The 26,771-nt window shown below is 43.7% G+C and overlaps 2 protein-coding genes across 9 annotated transcripts in view; both read right to left on the reverse strand.

Moving 5' to 3' along the window:
- zdhhc14 (zDHHC palmitoyltransferase 14) overlaps positions 1-13,995 on the reverse strand; it is a 48,418-nt gene extending 34,423 nt beyond the window's left edge. For 2 of the 5 annotated variants that reach the window (XM_086183668.1, XM_086183665.1), the window contains exons 1-2: positions 13,453-13,995; positions 12,511-12,812 (exon numbers count right to left, since the gene is read on the reverse strand). In XM_086183668.1, coding sequence (XP_086039794.1) covers positions 12,511-12,752 — 242 coding nt within the window. In that variant the 5' untranslated portion in view covers positions 12,753-12,812; positions 13,453-13,995. Of the gene's footprint in view, positions 1-12,082; positions 12,440-12,510; positions 12,813-13,072; positions 13,423-13,452 lie in introns of those variants that run through there. The other 3 variants (XM_086183667.1, XM_086183663.1, XM_086183664.1) reach the window with 3 other exon arrangements.
- A 5,082-nt stretch (positions 13,996-19,077) lies between these two features.
- LOC147246812 (AT-rich interactive domain-containing protein 1B-like) overlaps positions 19,078-26,771 on the reverse strand; it is a 169,818-nt gene continuing 162,124 nt past the window's right edge. For all 4 annotated transcript variants that reach the window (XM_086183316.1, XM_086183314.1, XM_086183313.1 and 1 more), the window contains 7 exons: positions 25,717-25,886; positions 24,722-24,848; positions 24,452-24,568; positions 24,278-24,353; positions 23,095-23,827; positions 22,761-22,891; positions 19,078-22,426 (listed from right to left, as the gene is read on the reverse strand). In XM_086183316.1, the coding sequence (XP_086039442.1) occupies positions 20,633-22,426; positions 22,761-22,891; positions 23,095-23,827; positions 24,278-24,353; positions 24,452-24,568; positions 24,722-24,848; positions 25,717-25,886 (3,148 nt within the window). In that variant the 3' untranslated portion in view covers positions 19,078-20,632. The remainder of the gene's footprint in view (positions 22,427-22,760; positions 22,892-23,094; positions 23,828-24,277; positions 24,354-24,451; positions 24,569-24,721; positions 24,849-25,716; positions 25,887-26,771) is intronic.

Here is a 26,771-nt window from a genome sequence, read left to right on the forward strand (position 1 = left end):
ATGCTATTCTCCATGAAACTGCATGTACCACCATACCTTGAGGGAGGATGTATCATGGATGCACAAAGTATCTGTCCTGTAATCGGAGGAAAGCACTGTCATTTGTTCTTCTTCAGAGGGGACGAGCAGCAGCAAAGAAGGACAGGATGTTGATTCATGAAATCCTCAAGGTCGGACAAGATTTGGGGAACTTAGGCCTACAACTTTATAATAACCTCTTCCACTGAATAGGGAATAATTTGTTCCCTTTAGAGAGAGTTGCAACAAGCCGTCCCTCCTTTCAGATGCCCTCCTATTGGGCACGTCAAAGTGTCCTGTTAAATACAGTTAAACTACCTCACAAAGCACAGGGACACAGGCGCTACTCTAGCACAACACAGGCTGAAAGGGTTGCAGAGGCGGCAATCCCTGCATCCTGTGAAACACTCTATGTTCACAGAAAGGTGCATTCAACAGAGGAATAGGAACTGTGATGGGGTTGAAAGATATACGGCTATACTTATCTTCTACTTATACTTCCATTTAGAGCTGCAGGTGTGAATCATTGTCAAGGCTCTATTCTACCTGACAATATGCTTGTTTAAGATAAACCCCAAGTACTTCCACACGCCTCTTCTCCGATTTTTTGAGGCAGTGAACAAAGCAACGCTATATTAACACTTGCTGGCCTAGGAAACTGATCAAAATGTCTTCAAAAGATCAAGTGGATGGTGAAGTTTTAGAGAACCTCATGATGTACAACATTGCCAAATACTCCAAATGGTCTGATGAGCTTGCTGAGATGGAAGCCTCTGCTCATCAGTTACCATAAAAATGTCACTGAAATAATTTCAGCTTAATCATATATCATGTTGCATTAATCAACCGATTCCGGGTGCTAATGAGAAATCGCTGCGGTTATGAAAAGCTCAGTGAAGATGCCACATTTACAATAAATAACCCAAAGGTTTTAGCAGTTCGACAGTTCACGGAAATGTCAGAGCTAGGGAACCACAGAATTCTCACTTCCTGCTGGGAAACCCAGAACATGTGGACTTATGATGTGGCGTATGGAAACATGAATACAAATCAAAATCCGTCAACTGGCAAGTGGTGAAAGAGATGGCCCAAAAAAAAAAAAAAAAAAAAAAAATCACATTGCCTGTGTCCCCAGAGACACAGAGAATCGCTCATCTGTAAGGAATAGAAAAGGCTTTTATGTGAAATAGAAAGAAATGGACAGATTTAAAATGCAAAGCAGTAATGGGGGGATAAATGCAACTATAAGCCACACTCCCCACTAGACACGAATCAATAACTGGACAAGATGCAGGTAGGCAACATCTTCCCTGGTTTAAGATGCCTCACAATGGGACTGCTAATCAATATCACTGAGCATGAGTAGCAAACACGATGAGCAATTTCAACAATTCCTGCTTTTTATATTGAGTGTGAAGAAGACATCAAGGAACTAGACACTTCCCAAGTTTCACAATCACTTCCCTTTTAGTTTGATAGCAAATCTTACATCCAACTTAGACTTCAGGGCCTTTGTTGCCATGGAGACGGAAAGTATCCAATATCAGACATGGTAAATTTCGAAAGGGAATCTGGTTACCCTGGAAACAGCCACATGAGTGAGCTGAAGCCTCTAAGGAAAAAAAAAAAAGAAAAGACGAAAACGAGACTGCACGATGGCATTCATGACAATCCTATAAATGTCTCAACAATCCATTCGGTTTATGAGGGTGAAGACTGAATTATTATTGGATTTGATCCAGAAATGAGGACAGTAGAGAGAACAGAGTAATCACCACCTAAGGAATTTGGTCTCATGATTTTTGGGTCAAATGAACACCAGCACACGTACAAAGCCTACATGATGCTCAAAGAAAGTAAAGATTCCCAAATGCATTAAGATGTGCTGGGCTTAAAATGTGTATCGCCGGGATCCCACATGGTGCACTGCACCTCAATTCGGCTGCAATGAAAAGTAGTTATTCATATCTTCTTCTTATCCCAATGGAGGGCTCCACATGCAGAGCATTTTTTTTGGTCATTTTCTAGTGGTTTCTGTAGCTCAGTTTATCTCAAGCTAATCAGGGTAATCGTAGAAGAAAGTGAAACTTAAAATATGATCACATCTTGATAAGATCCATATTCCAAAATACATCTCAACTCCAGGAAGCGCCAATGTAGAGATTGATTTAGCAAAACTGATGTTTAGAGTCTGGAGAAGAACTTTTTAGCTCCAAATTGACACTTTTGCTTAATAAAAACATTCATGGCAGCTTCCTGGTGCGCAGAACTTGTGCTTTTGACTGCACATTTCATTTTCGACATTGACAAATAACCTGTTCAGTGGAGTGGTCTTTTATGTTCCAAAATTGATTAATTAATTAAAAAACTGCCATTCATTAAGTGAAAGAGTGGAGGCAGTTTGCGTTTCGCAAGAAAGATGGGAGACGTAGCAGTGAAAGAGCAGGGAAAGGCAGGAAGCCAAATATCTCCTGTCCCACATCCATGTGTCATTCCAGTTTGCATTTTTGCCTCAATTTCTCTTAAGACAGTTTACATTTAGTTCTGGACACTGCCATTGTGGAAGCTGGAGTAACCAGCACCGCTTTTAGCAGAGTTTTGAAGTCGGGGAAGTTGGGAACATTTTTCTCTGAGGGGGAACATTTTTCTCTGAGGGAAGTGATCAGAATTCGCTCGCTTCACCAGGGGAGAACACCGCAGCTTGCGATCCTTCCACACCAGAGGCATGACTGCTAATGACAGATAACTCTGTTTAATATGTCAGAATGACAGTCGACCTTCACTTTTTTTAGTCATTGCTTTAAAAACAAAATCAATCAATCAATGATGGGAAATGTTGGTTTGATTCCATGTCTGTATGGGACTTCCATCGCACAATAACATGCACGTGTGACCAAAGCAGCTATCAAAACAGAAACAAGAGCAGCTCAGATTACAACAGAGGGAGACTCAATGCTTTGCTCAGCATAATAAAGCTCTAAATCTCCTATATTGAACCATTATGATAGAACAAGTGCACAATGCAAAAAAAAAAAAGAACGCGTAAGAAAACTGGTAATTACTTGCCAACAGCTCTCCATTTATAAAAGTGTATGGCTTGATTTTCAAGTCTGTATGAATTATTGACTGCTGCAGGCAATGCAATAAAACCTGTGATGGCTAATTCGGAGGGCAAACACAATTATGATAGCGGTTAACACATCTGCAGTCCCAAACTGCACAATGTGTTAGTACTTGGATCAGGATGGTTATACACACTATGATAGAAACAAGCAGCTGCTGAGATGCACGACAAAATGTCACCTCTGTAGTTCAATAAGTTCAATGCTCCAGTCCTCAGCTCTAGTGGAGGGATGAAGAAAAGTCACTGGCTACAGACACTGCAAACATGAGCTGACTAGATTCTGAAAAAGTCATTTAGGATCTCACACACAGTGAGGGATGCCAATCCAAGGTAAAGAAATTTGTGGGTTTTATGCTGCTATAATAATGCTAAAGGAATGATAAATACCACAGTACATTAGAAGTATCATAACATTGGAAAATTCTGGTCGTTTTATGTTTTTCAGCAAATGACCCCTTTTCAATAATAAGAAACAGATGATTTCCACAGGAGACCTAAAGGTAGTTTTTTCCACCTCAACAGGGTCTCCAAAGGTTTTCCAACTCATTAGCCTCCCAAAGGGTGCGCTAATCTCAACAATAATCCTATCCAGATTATCATTATCACATTTCCATTTCCAAATCCTCTTATTATACCAAGACGGTTTTTCAAAACTCAGCTGGCAGGTTAGCTCCAAGACTTTCATCTCTGCTTGACGCAGCCACACGACACTCAGTCATTACCGTCTTCTCAGGGTCTTCGCATGGGCTGTCTGTGAATATTCAGAATTTAACCAGATTACTACAAGACTCTGAATAACAGAATACCATGTTAACGGGTTTTTACGATGACCCCAACCTGAGTAAGATCACAGACCACCCATGCATGTTCTGGAGCTCATCCTGGACCGGGTCGCAGTGGCAGCAGATCAAGCAAGATAACCCAGACATCCCTCCCCTCAGCAACGCCTTCCAGCTCCTCCTGGGGGACTCTGAGACATTCCCAGAAAAGATTAGATTAATCTCCCCAGCATGTTCTGGGTTTACCACTAGGCCTCTCACCAGTTGGACTTGCCGGGGATACTGCCAACAGTAGGACCCCAAGAAGCATCCTTACCAGATGCCTGAATCACCTCAGCTCAACTTCATGTCTGAGTTCCTCACCGAGTCTCTCTCAGGCTAAGACCAGCCGCCTAGCAGAGAAAACTCTTTTTTTTGGGCCGCTCATAATAGTCTGAGCAAGCAATAATCTAATTAAGACGTGGAGGTTCCTCTTAACCAGTTGGCAAGCAAAACACAGGAATTTAGTTTGGTTCTTGAGCAGGCTGAATTATAAATACACCACACACACACTCTCTCCCGACTGATATTTCAAGGTGAAATTCTGCGAGACCGGCGGAAACTCTGCAGTCTCAATTGCCTCTGTGTGTTTTTCTTTCTACTAATCCACAAGAAGACCTATTGCTGCACCTGCCATTACCATTCTGCATGCTATTATTCTCTGCATAACTCTGGTGCCTACAGTGCCCAAGTTTCACAGGCTCACGTTTCATCACCGACAGTGCACCGCAGCACAGCCTTAAAGTACCGCGTATGGCATTTGAGAAACCTGTGCATCACGGATCACAACCTACACACACAGAAAGTGTGTCAGGGAGTGGACATGCTGGCATAGAAACACTGTCACAAACATAAGGTGCAGGGTTAATTGAAGGCTTGGAGACGGTCTGGGAGGACAAATCACGTGACAAAAAAAAGCAAACAGCTGGACCTGCTTCCAGGTCTGGGTGAGCTACGGTGACACATCAGCCTCATTTCCACGGCCGTGTGTCAGACAGAATCTCCTGCAAGTCACATACACTGAAACAGCTTTAATCTGGTTTATAGATTATTCATACATGTTTTAGGAGGCCATGTACACCATATTTTTGTGTTGCTTGTGTGCAAAAACAATTGGCTTTCACTAGGGACGGTATTAGGGATGGTTCTTTACATTATTACTTAATTTGCTTGACTTTAGGGAAATGCTTTAGATGTCTAGGGAAACCACGTGCGCCATGGGTGTGACACTCTTTAGCAATATTGTCTTACAACATTCCAAAGCTGACTTACTATTATGTCTGAGAATGCAAAAAACACATATACTTTCCTTCTGGAGATTAACACACATGTAAGATACAACCAGCCAAAAGATGTCATGCTTGTTGAAGGAACTAGAAAGCCATTGTGTTCTCTGACACAGGAAGGCTCAGAAAGCTTTTGGTATCCATAAAAGTGTTTTCTTGCATGGATCTGTACGTTTTCCATTCCCACCAAGACATGCCTTCAGCCCAGTTAGGAAACCTGACCACATTCTGCATGCTCTAACGAACAAAAACAATTCCACTGACTTCTGTTTGCTTTAAATGACCTCAAAAGCACCTGAGATACCAGGATTACAAACTGGGTAGTCTGTGAAACTATTTGAGGATTTATCTCAGGACTGGACAGAAGATTATGGGATTATTTACATAACAAGTGCTCATGTTATCAAAAATCATAGGATCATCAGAACAACATGAACCGGCATAAATGATGTGAACATTACAAAGGGCAACGAGGCTTAAGTTACAGCGATGAGTACAAACGCAGAATTGAAAAAGACTGTGTTCACGTCCCCAAAATAGGTATCTACACCCAGTCTATTTCTGAACCAACTGAACTAATAGAGGATACGTCCTCTTCTCTCCACTGTTTAATACAACTCAATGATGTCTGTCTCTCACTCTTCAGTATTCTGCCCTGTAGAACTGCCTTTGCTTGGATCAGGCTTTATACAGATAAATTAATAGTCATAATCAATAGTTGTTCTGTATGCTCGGTGTGAAATAGGGCCAACAGTTCTTGCTAAATGTGAATGAAGATTCCCTATTTTTGGCAACTAAAACATTAATTGCACTCTTTCAAAAAAATAAATGCTGCTGTATTCTATAAAGGGCTTTAAACAGATGGCATAACATATGTGGAAGTGCTTGACTGATGGCAGTGGTGCATTGAGGAATAGGAGAGAACGAACGATCACGACTTAGAAATGAAATCACATAGATGAGTGAAACAGAATGGTGATTTAGAGCTCACCGTACCTCGTGCGAAAGTTCCAAAATGTTTAAGTTCTGCCCCTCATACACCCTGTTCTATCTGAAAGAGCCTTTAGGTGGAAACAAACACAGAAATAAAATCAGAAGTGAACTCCTTGGGGCGCCCACTTCAGCGGAGGCAATTTATGCAGTTTTTCATAGTTGAATTTATCAAATGTTACATTTTATGGCCTCTTTCTTAAGGCAGCAAGTTCTGTGAAAATCAGTGCGGTAGTTACTGTGTAATCCTGCAAACAGGAAAACAAACCAACAGATGTGACTGAAACCTAATTCCTTGTCAGAGCCGCAGAGTTTATTAGAACTTACCCCCCTTGCCAACCTTCACATCTTGTCTCCTTCTTTTCATAAGAAACCTAAACTACTCTCAAGAACGTCTGAGCTCTAATCAATCGATCATAATCGCATGCTTAGGTTTTCATGAAAGGGCAACAGCTCTCTCTCTCTCTCTCTCACTCACTTCTCAAAGTGAGAACAAGCATGAGTTAGACCTGACAGTAGGCAAAATGGATGTAAGCAGATAGTAAGAACGCTAAATATGCATTACACCCCCATCTTAAAAGATAATGCACATCCAAAAACAATCAAACCCTTTATATTTCAAGTGGATATCCCTCTGTGGAATATGAGTGGATGTCAGTTTGCATGTTGTTGTCTGTCTTGTTCCTCAAGTGAAAACATCTGATGGTGTTATTGTGGCTTAAAACCTGACAAACTGGCTCAAATGTTTCTGAATGAAACCAGGATTTCTGCCAATTCATCCATCCAGTGGCTTAGACAGCATTCCTGTAACCAGTCCAACTGACCAGTTTTGTTGCCAGTCTGAATTTGCAGCGGCTTTTCTGGAAACCTTCAAAGCGATGGAGCAATTTGGTTATCCAGTAACAAACAGGAAGGAGGAGGAAATCAGTTTTAGAACGAGAAGTTTTATTTTGGTGGGTTAGTATGAGTGAGTGGGGCTTGAGCATTTTATTGTGCTCTGAAACAAGATTTTTTCCCCCCCCTGAAATACATCCGGCAGACAGCACAAACCCAACAAGCTCCATAAATAAAACAGTTTAAGTGTTTACTGGAGGGCATAAATTGGATGAGTCGAAACATGCAGGTCTCTTAAATCAGAGCTTAACCTCTTCTGGTATCAATGAAATGGGTTGTAGCCTTCAAATGCTGGTTGTAAGTGCACATAAGCTATTATCTCCTTTGTTGTTTGTTTTTTTGATGAATATGAGTTACACAGTAACAGGTGAGTCACATGTTTGCAACTGCTGGGCGGTACATTAGCAGATCAGTTTAATGAAGGGTTATCGTACACAGGAGAAATTTTTAAAAAGTGTGAAGAGAGTTGTTTTTTTGGGGTCTACCTTCACCATGGTCACATGGCAGGCTTTGATCAGAGCACGTAGATCCTGAGACTGTGCATCTAAAACACATCTCACAATATGATGCAATAAAAAAGAGCATGATTTTATTCTGTTCATATTTCATGTGGTTGGTTCTTCTTCTTTTTACCTCACATATTTGGTTCCCTAGACCAGCATTTCATTTGACCGTACGCAAACCACCGCGGGTCTTAAAAAATTTCACAAACAAACCAGCATAACAGAACACCCATTTCAAACATCTGCCTGGGTGAACTTTTACAAGGCGCAAGGGAGAGGAGGCAACATGTGCAACAACAGCAGCACACATGGGCATCTGGGGGGAGCCTGCAATGGAATAATAAACAGACCAAAGTCTGCCGGTCACTAACAGGGTTTATTGTGCATGGCTGAGCACCCCTCAGACAAAGAAAACAAGCAGAAAGAAATATGGAGATGTAGAAAGAAAGATCTCTGGTAAATGTTCTGCAAATGTCTCCATTCTGAAGGGCTCGCCAGCTGTTGACTCTGTCTGCAGCCATCAGCCTTAAGAGCCCTCGTCTTCCAACAGATATGCCCAAGGAGGCATCATACAAGAGCCTGAATGCAATGTTGTGGTAGGATATGGAGGCCAGGGACAATTATGGGCTTAGATATGAGTTATTTTTCAGGTTACTGGTTTCCCAGTTTGTAATGTCTGGCTGATTTTTTTCAGCAATGCCCCGGACAAAAACAAACTTCCAGTAAACCTGTAAACTCTGATGTAGCATTTCCATTTTTTCATTCAGTTTATCCAAAACCTGCTGGGAAGTTTAGACATTAACATTCCTCCACTGACTTATTTTTATTTTTCAGTATGTTCGAAGTTAACACTTGATGCACTTCACAAAAATTGTATTGCTGGTATAATTGTTCATAAAGAAATTTTCCATTCGAACTTTTAGGTCACCAGCAGCTTTGTGCTGTTGTTAACTTTGGCAAGGACCTTTTAAGATTTAAGGCAACTAAATCTTGGCTGCATCCATCAATTATCAGCCTCCTTGACTTAATAATAATCGATATTGGCCTTGAAAAAGCAATATCAGTCGATCCCTAATGGAGTCCATTCGAAATGAGCAAATAAGGCCTTCCAAACTGAGGGGTAGTTGTTGTCCACTACGCTGGCGAGTGGAGTTAGAAAAACAGATCCAATCGAAACACATTATAGTTAATGACAACAGAAGCCAATGTGCAGGTCTGCTGACTACCACACTGTCCGATTAATGTCTCCTTTCAGCTGATGGGTGTAGGGTTGGTGGGGGGGTTGAGAGTGAGGACAGTCAGGAGGACTCGGCCAGCCCGGAGGCATGGATAGTCAGGGCAGGGAGGACAGTGCTAAGCTGAAAAGTGGCTTTGTGGATGCATGGGGTTTCTAAAAAATGTCCCCTGTAGTCACAACAAACAGAGGACGGTACACCGGGCCTCGTGCCACTGAATACCCCAAAGTGTTAGAGATGAGTTTATCTCAGGGGGCAGAGGAATCATCAGGAAGCATCTGGCATCCTCCAGGAGGGTGCATCCAGGTTCAAATGGACACTGCAGTGTGCTTCACTTGCATTTCAACAAGAGCTACGATTCCATGCTAAAGAGGGTTGGAGGTGATGCCTGATCTCGGATTGGATCTCTGAACTTGGATCACGGGTCATGACTGGTTCTCTCCTGAGCGGTCCAGAGGTCACTGCCGATAGATGTGTGAGGGGCAGCGCTGCGGTGACACGGTCCGTCTCTCTCTAAAGACTGCATGAGCTCACACTCAGGCTGCAACAAACAATCTATCAGACCGATTTCATGCTTAGTCTCCAAGATATAAAAGTAAAACAGGGGGAATCAGAATCTCCAAAAGCTGAGACCTTGAAATGTTGTGTTGGACCAACAGAACAAACCAAACAAATTCAGTTCACAACAATAAAGGGCAGAACAATTAAATGGAATTTTTTATGAAATCGCAGTAAAGCTGAGAGCAATATGTGTTTAAGGCCAAATGTGTGTCAACATGCCATTCTAAAGAGATGTATTTTGGTGCGAATTATGTCCTACACAATTAAGAAACCATCTATTTTTGGTGAAGAACCCCAAAAAACTCTCATTGTCAAAGCTGTTAAAGCTGCTGCACAGTGATGAGTCAGAGCCGGGCTTGTGCATGAGTGATTGAGCCTGTTGAGGAGGAAGTAGAAGAGGGAAGGAGGGAAGGAGGAAGACAAATTGGAAATAGAGGAGAGTTCGTTTGCAGAACTGTCCAGATAAAAATCATCATCAAACCTCGTAGTCATGTGTCTCTCACTCACGCAGCAGTGTCTGAGGAGGACGAAGCAGGGAAAGGTTGAGAGATTTACCTCCTGAATTAATGTCAACATGAGGGGAAATTCCTTCTCTCTTTTAACTGGGTGACTAAAGGCCTGAAGGAACTGTGGATCCGACCAGAAACGTTCCGATTACCAGACAGCTGCTCTACCTCCTGAGCTAAACACCACCCTGATGTGAATGTGACTCAAGAGTTCCATGTAATCAAGTGAACGCTATGAGGAACAGCTGTGTAAAAACGGGGGTACATTTTGGTCTAAGTCATAAAGACGTCGCATGTGTGGCTCATTGAGGTAAATATTCATATTTAAAAACCATTTAAATGGTTGTTGAGGTGCCGCCCATTGAACTACTGACCTACAAAGCCAGTTGACAAAGTTTGGCCTGGGGCTGGACCTCTGATGTAGTTTTGTTGTATTCATGGGAACATTAATTTCCTCAGAAGGAGCAGAAAGAGGAAGAGAGAGAAGAGGGTAATTGCTCCTAATGTTGTGACTCACATTAAAAATGAAATATCAGTCATAATAATTGAAATTAAGCATTTTTCTACATCGTTCAGCCCTACAAAATATAAAAACAGGACCAAAAGAAAAGTAGCCAATACTTATCGTTGGTAAACCAGCCATAATGATAAATATCAGATAAAGAGAAAGTGTGAGTCATAATTGATAATCTTTTAATCACATGCACTGACAACATGACACTATGAGTGTGTTGTTAATGACAGTGTCAGTGTGCCATACCTTCTAGTCGACAGCATGGAGCAAAGACCACATTTCCCATGCAGATAGAGAAGAGCAGCCATCGACCAGCCACTGCACGTACTGTCTTCTACCTCGGACACTCTATCTGGCTCTCTAAAGCACTTTAACCTGATAAAGACTTTCCAATTGAGCAACAAACCTCATGATGGAGCAGGAATCTTATCTAGTACAGATGGGGTTTCTGTGATTACTCAGATATTAATGGGGAGAGAAACAATGCACTATCTGCGGCGTGTGCTAACGATGCTCAGGTCAGCCTCTGTATCATGTACATAAGTCACAGTGGGCCACGTTGGGGCATCCAGGATGAGATAAGTGAAGACGAGACAGTGCGGACGCTGTCTGTTGATTACAGGTTCTCCTGCCAGTTGGAGAAATGAGAGCAGGCTCCTCTGGGATACAGAGGGACGGTGATTAAGGGAGTGCATATGGCGCACCTAAGTGGACACACACTGTATAGTCTACTCCACATGTCACATCTCGTATTGGACTTCATTAATCCCCGAGGGGACATTTAGATTGGCAGAGCCTAACACTTAACAAAGTGAACAAATATGACAACACAGATTGAAAAAAAACACAACAACTTGTATTCAGCCAGGAACAGGTTCACAAGCATTTTACTGCTCACCGTACTTTGTACGACTGGGCATGAGACAAATAAACTTGAAAGTTGAGAGTATGATACAGAGGCCGGACAGCTCTGCAGCGCCACAATATTGCATTTCAAATATTGGGACACACAATCAGCCTTTAACAAATATTGCACCTTCCATTCCTTGCTGTGTTTTTCGATTAAAGTACCATTAATTGTGCAGCCCTGCTGGGAATATTGCATGGGCAAAAAACTTCGCAACCTTAACTTATGGAATGTTTCATTCAAATGTGACAGGAGTTGACCTAATGTAAGACGTTTGTGGAAAAAGGACTAACTACCACACAGCGTCAGCCAGTATCCCGTAACGGGATCTTGCTTCAGGACACGTTAAATAAAGATTTGCCAACACTTTTATGAAGCCGATCACAAGTCTGTTCCACTTTTATGTTGCGTCCATCAAGCAGGTGCCTGTATAACCCATAAACGGAAACCCACACCTACTCAAAGTTACCACAGGGCATTTTTTAAGATCAGCTTCACACCCTGGCAAAATACACCGACTCCAATAAAGATCCATCCATCCATCCATTTTCTTCTGCTTATCTGTTAGGGGTCACGGGGGGACTAGAGCCTATCTCAGCAGCTTCCGGGCGAGAGGCAGGGTTCACCCTGGACGGGTCACCAGTCCATCCCAGGGCCAACACATATAGACAGACAACCATTCACACTCACAGCCACACCTACGGTCAATTTAGAGTCTGGATTAACCTGGTCCCCTCTTGATGTCTTTGGACTGTGGAGGAAGCTGGAGTACCGGAGAGAACCCACGCAGGCACAGGGAGAACATGGAGACTCCACACAGAAAGATCCCGTGCTCCAGCTGGGGCTCGAACCCGGAACCTTCTTGCTGTGAGGCGACAGCGCTGACCACAGCACCACCGTGCCGCCATCCAATAAAGATATACAAACATATTACAGAGAAAACCAGAGAAGCCTGTAGCTAATCCCCAACCAGTCTGTACTGACATCCCTCTGAGCCCTGAGATCATAGGAAACACACCCAACTCCACCATGATGACATAACTGACCTATATCTAAACTTTCTCTGACAGCACATGAAATCCCTCATCTGCAATGTCAGTGTGCGCAAGGAAACAAAACAACAGGCTGGAGCACAAGGTACCAGCAACACTTACTCAAAGGTGAAGAAAAGTCCACACGTGACCAGAATGAGGACAAGGGTGAGGTAGAAGACCCCCGTCTGCTTGGCCATCATAATCCTCCCATTGCAGTAGAATTTATTCCGACCTGGGAAGGACTCCCACTTCCTCTTTTTGGGGGTCCTTTTCTTGTAAGGGGTCTCCATCGGCGTGGAGCTGCGAGTGCTGATTTGGCTGTACTCGCACTCTCTCATGGACTCAGACACACCCAGATGCATCAAGAGCTTTTTATCAAATAATCCCCCACAGTTGAATAAATCCCGGGGGCAGATGTGCCTCTGTGGAGACAAAACAGAAAAGTTCGTTGAGTAGGCAGGTCGAAACTCAAGTTTTCAATAACTCAGGTGAAAGGTTACAGCTTATAACTACACACACATATATATATATATATATATATATATATATATACACACACACACACACACATATATACATATATATATATATATATATATACATATATATATATAAAAAAAACAGTTAAGTTTAAGAATGCAGTGTTAGCTTGCTTAAAAAAACAACAACAACAAAAACTCACCCCTGCCAATAATAGAGCTTTTGTTAGGTAGGGAGCGACCTGGTTAGCAACTGAATCTTAAGTGGCTAAAGCTAACATAGCTAGCAAGTTCATGAATGGTAAAATAATGTTAGCACATTAGCCAACTAATAAGAGTGAGAGCTAGCTAACTGACAGGAGTTCACCCACGTAATTAAAAGGTTATACTCGCTATTTCTACTTCGAGCCCCCGCTTGTAACGGACTCATAGTGGCAGGTTTTGTTTTGTTTTTTGGGGTTTTTTTTTTTTCCTTGGTGAGCTCTTTGACCGCGCTGTCAACCACATAACATAACCGACACCGTGTCTACACATCCCCGGCTGTGTTTTGTCTGCCGTAGCGGCACATGAAGCGCCGCCTTACCGAGGGGAAAGTAACGCTGGTCGCCGTGTTGGGGTGTTGTCACGTCGTGGCTCCTTTTTTTTTTTTTTTTTGCTATCCAGGTTTGTGACGAGCCGATGACAAAGCGAAGCACACCATTTTAGAAGTTCCAAGGGTAAATAAGTGAGCTGAATTTGAAGCTCGACGCCGAGGAACTTGGCTTTAAAAAAAAAAAAAAAAAGGAAAAAAGGTAAATCCAGAGGGTGAGACTACACGGCGGGGTTGCTCTCAGGCGAGCTCCAGCATCCTGACGAGCCGTCGCTCAGGAGGAAGACCCTGAGCAAGCGAGCAGGACCTTGTAGCCCAAGTGTTTCACAACAACAACCGGTGAACGATCGCCGTGCATCTGCGCGGTTCAGCCGTGAATTTCGGGGTGAAAGTTGCCTCGATCTCCAAGAAGAGTGCAGGCGAGAGCCAGTCGACTGTCCTCCGTTCACATTGTGTCCCGCTGCCAACCTTGCAAACACCATCAACAAGGGAGCAGAGCAGTAGAGCCTCGCAGCCTGCTCCTCCCCCTCCGACCGAAGGCTGAAGTCACTAGTGAGGGGGGCGCCAGAGGAGGACGGGCTGTTAAAGGGGTTCCCAAACCGGAGATCGGGGACCTCCAGGAGGCCACGCTATGTTGTCCAATGATCTAAGCCAGGCTGCAGAGTTGATCTGGCTCAGAAGTCCTTGCTTTAAAAATGTTCCATTTTGAAGGAAGGCTTGGAGTAAAACTACCAGCTACATGTGTGGTTGGCTCAAACTAATTTAATAAGCCAAGCAAGGAGAAAAACACTCAGGATAATCATCCTTAGTGGGTTGAGATATATTTGAGCTGTGACACTGGGAAGTTACATGGTCAGTCCCAGGACTCCCCACATCTCCATATGACCTTTGACCTCTAGTGGGACAGGTGGGACACTGTACATGCATTTACATCCAATAGAAGCCATTCCTAACCACTGGGTATGGCTGTGTCATCCACCCAGTATCCCCCCCACTGGTGTAAGTGTGTATGCTAAAATCCTGGAGCTTTTGTAGCTAGCGTCCGTTGTAGTCCTGCGCGTCATGTGGACTGCACCACTGAGCTGCACCGGACACAGAACTGGATTCTGCCGTTCACTACGATCCCTCACTCTCTCTGAATTAAGACAGTGTTAAAACTAACCATGCACTTAGTCTCCAGTTACAACTTTCCACTTTAAACTGCAGTTTAAAATAAAGTAAAAAAAAGAAAGAAATTGTTCTGTTCAAGATGGTCAAAAGCACAGCCTGGCACATTCACACTGCTCATGTTTCTCTGCTAACTGGATCTATTTGAAGATCCAGGCAGTATTCATGTACAGCGATAGCTACTAGCTAACAAGATAGCCAAGAAACTACAGATGCAGATGTCAAACTGTCCATCTGGAACAGAATAGTTAAAATGTCAAATAAAATGTATGAAAAAATTGAATTTGGGGAGGTGTTTTAGTTTCAACCTAAGCTCATGCTAAGGAAGTTAGCATTCCCTTTGGTCTTACAATAGGAGTCGAAACTGTTTCTATCTGGTAATATGCTGCCCCCTATTGACATGGAGTATCCGTGTCACGTACATAATCTGAGGTCATATCATCTCGTTCTCAAATCTCATGGAACTACAAAAGAAAATGAATGGGATGAATGTGATGTGTATCTTTATATTTCAAGTTTAGAGAAGTGTATGGGTTTGTCTCCCTCCTCTCATCTTTAGAGCTCTACATTTGATTCCCCAGGGCAAACACGTGATTGATAGCCAATAATCAGGGGTTCCATTAGTCACATGACGCTGTTTAAACATGAAAAACAGACCAGGATGTTGCCACAGAGCTTCTGCCCTCTCCAGCGCCAACGTACAGTGGATGTACAATTGTTGCAATTTCCTGTTCAGCCCGCATCAGTACAAACGATTGCATCATCAGCCTACAGCTCCTCAGTCATCTGTCCTCCTCTTAACACCTACACACACACACACACACACACACACACACATACACAAATACACGCACACAATTACACACAAATACATACTCCTCCTCATCTAGAGCTGAAGTCACACAAGCGGTTTCGCTCATTCACTCCCACAGCTGCCAAACAATTATCCACTTTCTGTGAAAAGAACCGCAAGTCTGGCTGTGTTTATTATAATGGGAAGGGACTTGATTGCCTCAAACACCGGGCAGAAGAAAACACTGCATTTTCTCACTGTTTTTTTTTTTTTTAAATTTTTTTTTCTTTAATGTGCTGCCAATGCTTTTGTTGTGTAGAGAAAAGAAAAAAAAATGGAAGAAAATCAATAATTAAGCAACTTTGTTGTTTTTTTTTCTCCTCACAGTGGAATCACTGTTCTGAGGCCCCAGTTGTGTAAACCCCCCCCCCACCCCCACCCCAGACATGAGAGCTGTTACATTGTGAAGCTGCTGGATGGCACTTGTTGCACGAACGCTGTGGACGATTTTGATGACCTGCAAGCCTTCCAGAGTGATACCCCAACTCGCGTGGCTGAAGTTTGATTCGGGGGAAAACACGCATCAGAATCACATCCTGCCAGGCGATACTGATTTGTTTCGAAAGCTCCTCAGAACATATTAAAGCTCCGCGTGAGGTCTCTGTAATTTAATGGGCGGAACACGCCTCACGCCACCGTTACCACACAAATGTTTTAACACATCACAGGAAAGGTCAGAGCAATCTCTCCTTTCTACCTACGCGAGCGGTGAGAAGCAGGGAGGCAGGGTACCCAGCAGGCTCGGCAGCAGCCAATGACAGGCCCCGCTTCCTCGCAGCCACCACATCCACCCTGTCAGAGCCTGATGACTCAGCTTCTCAGAGGCTCACGAGTGTGGGAGGATTTCTCCTGCAGTTGCCTGCCTACGTGAAACGCATCCTCCATCGCCAAAAATGTCCAGCAACCCACTTTCCATCTCAACTCTAAATGACAGGCGAAAATTGAAAACACTCAGAGGTGTGTGTGTGTGTGTGTGTGTGTGTGTGCTGCATCTCTATAATGTGCAGGTGCCTACATGCAACACCTGCTGTCAGCAGATGCAACGACATGACATATCTGTTTCAGTCCACGCAGCTCTAGTTGGGAATCAATCAGCACCTCTCAGGAACTTTGTAATTAGTCCCAAGGTGTCTGTCAGAGTAGGAGAATAAATAAATAAATAAATAAATAAATAAATGAAAGATATTTGATGAGTGAATATAAATGTGCTCTGCAGCCAAGCAACTCAGCCAACAATCATTCTTTGAAGCCCGGCTTGTGATGTTTATTGCCTGTGTTGTCATCCTGAGGAATGCTATTATTAAAGTCAGCCTGAAATAGGACTTGATATTATGCCCACATTTCCCCTGGCAAAGGAAGGAGCAGAGAAAGACATCAAATTCCGACTAAAGAGGAAGTCATTCTGGGAAAAACAAACTGAGGGAAGGGTTCAAACGGGGGGAAAAAAATGAAGGGCATCAGGAGGTTAGGTGATCAGAGTGGGAAGGTAGACGTGCAGGCCAGGTGGTAAATGTGGCCTCGGATCCATCACTGTGGCAGGTGAGCGCGTTGATCTAGAGAGTGAAAGTGTAGTAAAAGTATGTGTGTGTGTGTGTGTGTGTGTGTGTGTGTGTGTGTGTGTGTGCTCTTTGCAATTAAAGGGATAGTTCACCCCCCCCCCCCCAAAAAAAAAGGAATTCAGTCATTATCTCCTCGCCCTCAAGCTGACGGGGAAGTTTTAAGTTGTTGCAGTAATCTCCCCCCCAAAAATTGGGAACAACTCTCAAACTGCGCTGCTCGTCTGAAGTAATCCGAGTGTCCTGAGGCCTCAACACGCCAAGTTGTGTTTACAAACGTCACGAACACCATGCATGTATCCTTTTATGGTTTCATTATGAGTGCTTCATACATTTGAAATTCGGCTTCCACTCACTTTGGTTGTTTGGGAGTTGACCACAACACCTTTTCCTGTGAAACTCCGGCAGTGTTTTGTGCACTAAAGATGTCACTAGACACTCCACAAACATGAGGGTGAGAAGATAAAAACTGAATTTTCACTTTTGGGTGAACTATCCCTTTAATATCAGCCTAAACCTGCCAGTGGCAGGAGGCTTAAATGGCACATCTACTGTGATAAACTCTCTTCTGGAGACGAACAGAAATAGAAACAGCGCCGACGTGAGCAAAGATGAACTCAAGTTCCAGTCACTAAAAGCAAAATGTTTTCTTCTAACCGCAAGACTTTCAAAGCAAAGGAATAAATCAAGCACATGAGGAGAAAATCACGTTCACCTCCATGTCTATGCAGGAGGAGCAGCAGACAAACTTAGAGATAAGGAACATGTGAATGTATACTTGTCCTACTTGTCCTCAGGCGGCACAGCAGTGGAGGACCACACAACACGGGGGGGGGGGGGGGGGGGTGAAAGAAAATATTCAGAAACCGAAGGCTATGAAGTCTAAATGACCAAGAGTCCAACGGTATGAATCTTTTTTTTTTCCCTCTCTGCATCTTGAAGAACCTGTGGTAAAGAGGAGACTGGTAATAGATTTCTTCACTAAAACCATCTCCCATAGTCAAGACCGTCTCTTCTCTTGAGCTGTTCTTGATTTCCTGGATGCCAGAACACGATCAGGCAAAACTCAAGTGCGCGTGAGGAAAGGAAAGTGATGACTGCACACGCTGAGAATGGGAAGAGCAATCTCACTGGCCTCTTCTTTTTTTTTTTTTTTAATGAGGATGACATGAAAGTGAATATCATGAGAGGATATGTGAATCTTATGTTGGGGTCTCCTGGGTGCAATGATGACACATGATCTTTATACACAGACTGCAACGTGAACATGTCGTCAGTGTCATTTGATCGTAATATCACCACACATTTGATCGCTGTCATTTTTACAGGTATTTTACAAAGAAGCAGCATGTCACGCCTCCTCACGTCAGCATCCGTGAGTCACAAGCAGGCCGTTTTAGCTTTAGAAATTCATTAAAGGGGAACTCCAGCTTTTATCAACCTGGATCATTTCTTTTATCTTTTTCAGTCTACCTGAGTGATGGGAATCATATCCGAAATCCCTCCAGCATGGAGCAAAGGCAGATCTGCCTGCGGCCCCCGATCGTGCTGTGATGGAATCCAATGGGGCAACAGGCTTCAGACAAATTATGCCCACTAAAAGTGTTTTGTTTTTTTTTCTTCACACTGGCAGGCTGAGATTGTCATGAAAATTTTCTGACAGCTTAATAAAAACTGAAGTTCAAGAACTGAGAAACTGAGGGATTTAGCCCTTAGATCAGACACCTGGAGGACTACTGCAGTACTGATTTGTTGTGAAACTACAATTCAATCTTAGTTACCACTGCGATGATCGTAGAAGAGTATCTGTGGTTTGTGGGATTGTAAGAGACGTGTTAGAATCAGAACTGTCTCCTACAGCGTCCTTGTCTTACAGTCGACAGTGCTCAGGTAGGACTCACTTTCAGTGAACACCAGCCTCATCCTGTTATCATACCAACATAAGAAGTACTCTGAAGACTCTGACTATTGTTATTATTCTTATTCTTAGCAGCAGCAGCAGCTATCAACACCATGCGGACAACAGAAGGCCTGGTATTGTTCTAGAGATCAAAATAAAACTGAAATTCATTCATGGACGGGTTCGCGTCCTCTGAGGTCAGATCTTTATCTCAAAGGTGAAATGTTTGACCTCAAGCGAATGCTGTCATAACAAAGGTATCAAACAGGTTCTCTCACATGTCCTCTGAGACCCGCATGTGTCGTTGGAATGGAATCAATAAGCAGCAGCCCGAGTAAGCAGTTGATGTCTGTTTTATTGGCCTAAGATTGTCTGGACATAATGCAATGTCTCCGGTGCTTGACGATGTTCATCGTACATTTATTTGTGACATGTGCAGCACAGAGTATAAATGTGTATACTGAATAAAAGAGACATAGAGTCATACGAAAAAGGCTTTTTTTTTTCTTTTTTTTTTTACAATGAGCATTCAGGACATTTTGAAGTTTCTTTTCACACGTTTCATTGAGAGCATTCCCCAGATTCAAAAATATGCCCGTTGACATGAATGGAGGACGGTAACAAACGAATGTGTTCAGTTTTCTCATGTAACTTCTCCTATGGATCCTCTCACCCTGGCACTTCCGCGTTTGATTACCAAAGCGATTGTTTTCTCAGCTATAATACAATGCATACAGGTTTTTTTTTCTACATTGAAACATCAGTTACATCTGCCATGTTCAAATATTTGACCCCATTAACAAAATATGTATAACAATAACAAATTTTTACCAACAATAAAAGCATTTATTATAATAGTCTGAAAGTCCCATTTCTTGCTATGCGTGATTGAGACTGAAAGAATTATGTTCGTCCATTGTACAACGGTTTATATACAGTGATGAAAAAATACAGACGAAACACAAGTGCTTAGGAAACACAAAGTTCATTTGTGAAAGTCGTTGAGGCTATGATTGATAAGTTAGACACTTCTTCTGACAGACGCTCTTCTCTCGTGTTGATTGGCTGGTGCAATGCTGCCTCCTCATGGCCTAAAGCACCCACTGCAGGTGTCATCACAGATTTACATCATCGTCTTCTTGTTGACAAAAGGGACCATTCGCTCTAGTCCTATTGCACATTTTTATCTTCCAGCGACGGAGACATAAACATTTCAATGTAAAAAGTCAGTGTTTTTCTTCCCCCACAACTGCTGGCAAAAAGTTCAAACTACTGTACAGTGTCACATTTTAAATAAATACTCTCCATTAACAAAATGTTGATGAGTATATTATAGCATTTATAAAACTGAAAAACATCTCAACAACTCATCGACTCAAAAGGAACAACAGAACTCAGCACCAAGATCTGGTGGCAGCTTTGGCTGAAAAAGTAAACAAACACAAACAAATGCCAAACAAAATATCAAATGTTGCAATCCAACGCCAGCAGGTATTAAACATTTGTATTAAAATGAAATCCCAAACCCACTTTTTAAACAGGGCCCAGAAGCTATACATATAGATTTTGTATATGTGGATATTTTTTTTTCTTAAAAAAAAGCAAATCTTTTCTTATTTTGATAAATAAAAATAGAAAAAACACAGAAATATTCTGTCCGTCTTAATGTCTGCCATGCGAGACCTGCCTCTCCTCCTGTCATAGTTTCCCTAAGTGAAAGAGAACTTGGCAAATGATCGCCATCACTCCTGCGTTGAGCACAGAGGAAATGGAAATGTCTAACAATCTGCTTTCATACAAAACAAATTCGGTCTTGTTCTCTTCTACTTTAGCCATGGCTAACAGGCCTTTAGCCGCTCTGCACATCATGTTTATGCTAGGTGGGTCTGTATGGGGATGGCCCATGTGCAGCAAGCTGTGAGGGTTCTGCTGGTACTGTGCCATGCTAACACCATCCTCCAAGAAGCCTACCAGATTACCCACGCTGCCCTTCTGCATGGCTATGGCACGTGCAGCTGTGTGGTCTCCTTGTGCCAGGTGGGAGAGGACAGCAACCGCCATCTCTCGGTATACCTGGGCCTTCCGCTGTCCCACATAGCGGACCAAGACCGTGAAGAGTTTCTCTTGACGGCTGAAAGGCGGCGTAGCAAGAATCAGGTCCACGTTGCCATCCTGGATGCTCAGCTTGCAGAGGCACTCCAGGACCAGCCTCTGAGGGGTCAGCTGGGAGTAGGGTGCTGCTGATGGGAAGGGGTCCTGGGCTTCAGCTGAGGGGCACACCATCCAGTGGAGAAGACCATCCAAGATGGGGAGGCAGATAGTGTCTGGATAGGTGGAGAGATCCAGCTGGCCCGAGATGTTGGCCAGAGTGACCATTGCATTCTCCCTGAGCAGACCAAGACATTCCCACCACCATTCCTCCTTACTACTCGAAAGCCCCTTCTCCTGCTGTTCATCTCTCTGGTAGCTAGGGGGCGATCTGTTTCTCTCTGGGTGCTGGTGGTGCAGCAGGAGAAGTCTGCCCAGAAGAAGAACCAGAGCAGGGTGGCGAGACATATCCAAGTCATTCCCCGGGATAAAAGACAAACCTCGGACAATGTTCGAGATGCAGAGGCACCGCTTGGCCAGAGAGTCCTGCCAAGCAGACGTTGTGGAGAGCGGTGCCTCATCCAGGCAGCGGGGCTCATCCTCCAGCAAGGTGATGTGGTCCGGCTCTCCATCTGGATGCACCCTGAAAGGGTAGGATGGCAATGAGCGTGCAGGGTGGGCGTAAGAGAGGGCGTCAACCCTGGCACACAGAACATCATCAATAGTAGCCGTGATATGACTCCTGGGTTGCCTGCCCTCATCATCCATCTCGTTGTCCTGCTTGTTTTCTCTGTGCATCTTTTCATCTGCTCTGGCAGGTGGTTCACTCCGGGGCTCAAAGTATGTCTGAATGTGGGCGGTGGAGTCGCCTCCACCAGCCTGCCAGTGTAGCAGCCCACTTGTGAACTCTGTGATGTAACCTGTCATGTCTTCAGTGAGGTCGTCTTTGTCCACAATCTTGATGGGCAGCTTGTCATATTTGCTAGCTTGTTTGGGTCTGGGTTCTACCACTACAACAGGCTGGTCATCACCTTCCTTTTTACTCTCTGCTCTTTTTTCACTCTCCTCCTCTCCTTCTTTTTCTTTGTCCTCCTTTTTTATGTTCACCTCGGGCTCTTTCCTCTCACCATCCTCCTCAGTCGAGGGTTGTTCTACTGGACCAGGGATAGGTTCCTCCGTGATGCCTGGCGCCGGCTCCACCAGCAGCTCTGAAGCCGAGCCTGACATGGATTCAGGTTGGACCGTACAGTTGGTGTCATGGTCAGGACCTTCTTTCTTGTTAGAAGTGGACCTCAGCGAGCTTTCGTGTGCCACAGTCCCTACCTCATATTCTTCCAGGATGCCAAAGATCTCAATCAGACTACGGCGGAAGTATTCCACAATCAGCTCCAGGAAACCAGGCAACTGGACGGACAAAGTAAATGTGAGCGTAAACCAGTCAGGCATGCAAAGTTGTCACACATGGTGGAAGAATAATTAGACAGGGAGCTATCTTCACTTTACAGTCACAGTTTCTCAAATATTCTGGGCTATTTAGAATCCTGCAGAGGAGATTAAGAAGTACATAGAATAATAAAATAAATGATTTCCATCCACTGAGTCTACCGATCCTCCTCACAATAGAAAAGCTTAATCACTGGTTTAAAGAGACATATCAGACTGTGACAGCATGCCCTAGTGGGCAAATCAATCTCTGCTGTCAATCAAAAATGATGTGTAGTCATGAAATTGGTTTTACCTGGGAAAGGTTAAAGGAGGCCACGGTGCTGTCATCGTACAGCAGGATGTTGATGGTGTCGAGAGCCCATGTGCTTTCTGCGAGCAGACCAGACTTCAGAGACATCATCACACGCCAGGCCTCAGGCGTTCCTGGAATGACAACAGAGTCCAGAAATACTGGTGTTCAGACATGGCCCAGATGATTAAAATGCTTCCTTTGCAACATTTTACCCCATGTTCAGGTAGTATGGACACAGGTTTTTTTGTTTTGTTTTTTGTTTTAAGAGTACTTCAAGCCCTAAATCTTACATCCCTATGCAGGAAAGGCCTCTACAGACAAGTCTTCAGTTCACCTGTGTCTTTGGAGGTAAGCTTGCGTCGAGGCTTGAGAATTGGCATGGCGGCCTCCACTGAGCCTGGTGGATAGTTGAGGTCCCTCCTCAGGTTGGGAGGAAACTGACCCAATGGTCCGGCACCCTGTGAGCCAATCATCGGCATTCCAGGCTTAGACATCTTCATGGGTGACATGAAAGGTGCTTTGCTGGGTGACATCCGGGAGTCCATGGAGCGCTGGAATGCCCCTGGGCTTGGGGCTCTGGGAAGATGGTTACCCATGGAGTTTGAATAAGAAGATGGGGGCTGGCGTGATGATAGCGGCGGCATACCGCCTGATGATGACATGTAGGGGGACTGACGGTGCCATTGCTCCTGTCCGGAACGCCCATCCATATCATCCCTGCCAATGGAACCATAAGGTGGCATTTGCGATGGAGGTCCCTGTCGGTTGGGGTAAGGATAGCCAAGGTCTGTCCTGGATGGCCACATGTTGGGACCATCAGCAGCATGGTTAGGAGTCGGCCCCCCACCCATCATGCTGTGCTGGCTCTGTCCTGATGGGGCCATACGGTCACGGGGATAAGGGTATGGGAACTGTCCCTGGATGGGTCTGTGTTCAGGTCCAGAGTACCCAGCCCCATAGTGGTTGTACATCTCCGACTGCTGGTTGGGGTACTGCATGGCATAAATATCACTCTCGTGCCTCTTGGGTGGGGGGCCATACATGCCATCCAAGGGCCGTTTGTAGCCCTGTTGAAGCAAACAAGTGCATAGTTAGTGAAGACTCTTTTGTCACTTAATGTTCTGACAAAATATAGCAAAAGGGAGTAACCTGAGCTTTACTTTCATCACCAACAGCTTTACTTTGGGGGTTGGAGTTTGAAGGGTTTTGGGAACATCTGCTAGACATCGACTAAAACATAAATGGAATCTGATAATGAGTTTGGGTCGGTTTATCCCAGTTCCAGTAAAGCTGTGCTGAAGGTCTCTGAGTCTTCTTTCTGTTTTATATCTGTTCATGAACTGAAGACTTGACGACACTCGCTTCCAACTGTAGAGTTTAAAATAGAATATGACCACAGACGCTGTCATCCAGCCCCATTTTCAAGTCACATTACACTTATTCTTCATTTTTGTGTTGAACTCTAACTTTTGTTGGAGTTTTTTTTTTTGTTTTGTTTTTTTTTTGGAGCCTCTCACCTGCTGCTGTGGGTACATCCCAGATGGGTGCATCCCGTACGGCATGCTGGGATACTGCTGACTGTAGCCATCATGTCTGAAATAGCAGAGCAGGAGAAATACATCAATCACTAATTTATGATCAGCAAAACTAGTCAGCTGATTTTCTACCAAAGCGCCCACGGTGATGCTGACCTCTGCTGTGAAGGGTATCTGCTGGGGGAGTACATGCTTCCCTCACTGTTTGGCCCCATGTTGTTCTGACTCCCAGGAGGACCCATGCTCCCCTCCATCCCCATCACATGATCTGGTCTGGAGATGACACAGAAATACATTCTGACACACACTGTTGATGCAACTTCCATTATAAAGACTTGTGGTGTGTTTAGGAAAAGATTACAGTCAGGCTCATGTTAGAGAGATTTTAAAGACATAAAAGGACATTATGCTGCCATCAGCGCTCACCTCCTGTCATAACTGTACGGGTACTGCGACCTTTGGCTCATGCTCAGGGCTGTTGGGGGCCGTCCATACATGTCCTGCATCCCACCACTGGGCATCTGGCTTGGCATGTAGGGATCAGCTCCTGCCACTGATGAGCAGGAGAACAAGGGGATTAGATTTTGTTACTTTATGAGCTTTGTTTTTTGTTTTTTTTTAACACTTTATTATCAAATTCTTCTGTTGGCCAGCAGGTGGCAGCATTTCTCTATAAATATTCCCAACTGTCCATGGTTGAGCCAGGCAGCAGCTCTTAGGAAGCTAACATCAACCCTATTGTTCATTCAGACTCCATTCTCCTCAGCCTTCTGTTTGTTCTGAAAACTAAACCACATGAGTTGGTCAAAACAGGTGCATCACAGCGGGACGGAAAGAATGAGAGGTTGAAAGGGGGAGGATGAAACGATGAACAAAGTTGGGATGAGACGAATGCGAAGCTACAAGAACATCAGAGGACTTGGTGTATTTGATAAAGAGGGCTGTGTGGTGTAACAAACAGTTTTAATCTCCTTTCAAACACACACACACACACAGACACACAGACACACACAGACACACACAGACACACACACACCTGTCCTGATCAGAGACGTCATGTAGACCAGACAATTGATTAGATCGTTGAGAGAGGTGACAGATTAACCGTTTTGGAAGACATTTTGAAAAAGGAACAAGTTTATAAAGACTTTTCCATTTATTATGAAATGCATCATTTTACTATAAAATAATTTTGGAAATTACTCATTAGATTGTCTGGGAATCTTCCCCCACCACATCATTAAGTAAAACTTACAAACATGTTCTGCATAGTCCAGTGAGTAGGATATTGAAAAGATATAATAATTGACTGGTTTTGGTTTGCAATACATCGAAACAACATTTTTTCCACTTCACAAAATACCAAACCATAAAATTTAACCCAATTTTGTGTGAAAGGACGTCACGTTTGTCTCACTCACTCTTCCTCATGCCAGTGAAGGGGTCCTTGGCATCGTACTGCATCCTCATCATCATGTCAGGCATGCTGAGTCCCTGCTGGTAAGGAGCTGAGGGGGGCAGGGAGGTGGCACGCTTGTGGAAGGCTGGGTCACTGACCTCCGAGAAGGGGTCCTGTACACTCACACTACTCCTGGACAAGACGAGAAGGACAGGGGGGAGGGACAAGAGGGAGAGAGAGAGACGCTGTATGAGAGAGGTGGAGACCATCCACGGGCCAAGCTGAAAATATGGATTTGATGAGGAGCGTGGGGTGAAATTGAAATGGTTCTATTTACTTGTCAGTTTTAATGTTTTATCTGCCAATGTTGTTCCAGCTTTTATGAAGATGGAAAGAAGATGATTTTAGTGCTAGAAAAGTGGATGTTGAAGATGCACCTCAGAGGGCTGGAGTACAAGCAGAAAGTTGATGTTTATGAATCCAAGCATGGGTCAAACAAAAAATGAAACTGAAATTCCATGGAAAAAAGTGCTTTAAGCTCTAAGTAACGTGGCAAAAATTATGCATTTCTAAGTCAATAAATTAGCAACTACAGACAAAACCTGTATTCTTCTTGTCGTGTAACACAACTAATAAATGGACCATTAATTTTGAAAGGCTGAAATGATCTTTTCAGAGACATCAAATTTTTTTATTTTGATGGTCATACAGTTGCAGCAGTAGTGATACAGCAGCAAGGAGTGTTTATGTTGTTTCTCACATTTGTTTTAAGTATTCAGGAATCTTTTATATGACTAAAATCCTCTTCGTGAACTGCAGTTCATCTGCAGCTCTGAAGATTACTCGATTTTAGCTCCTTTATCAAATTCTGCTTGTCACAGGATTCATCTGTCCTCTGTTCTCTTTAGGTTTAGACCAAGGAATAAATACATCATCTTTCCTTCGAACAAATTGTGAATATCATGAATATTATTACACTGAAACCTGTTGGGAAGCATATGGGCGAATGTATTAGAGGTGAATGTAATGTACCTCGAAGCAGTGGCAGATGCAGTAACGCTGGTTGCAACGATATTA

The sequence above is a fragment of the Aulostomus chinensis genome, chromosome 17 (assembly GCF_037954235.1).
Source record: "Aulostomus chinensis isolate RoL2024-O1b breed Wild chromosome 17, RoL_Achi_v1.0, whole genome shotgun sequence".
In the NCBI taxonomy this organism is placed as follows: domain Eukaryota; kingdom Metazoa; phylum Chordata; class Actinopteri; order Syngnathiformes; family Aulostomidae; genus Aulostomus; species Aulostomus chinensis.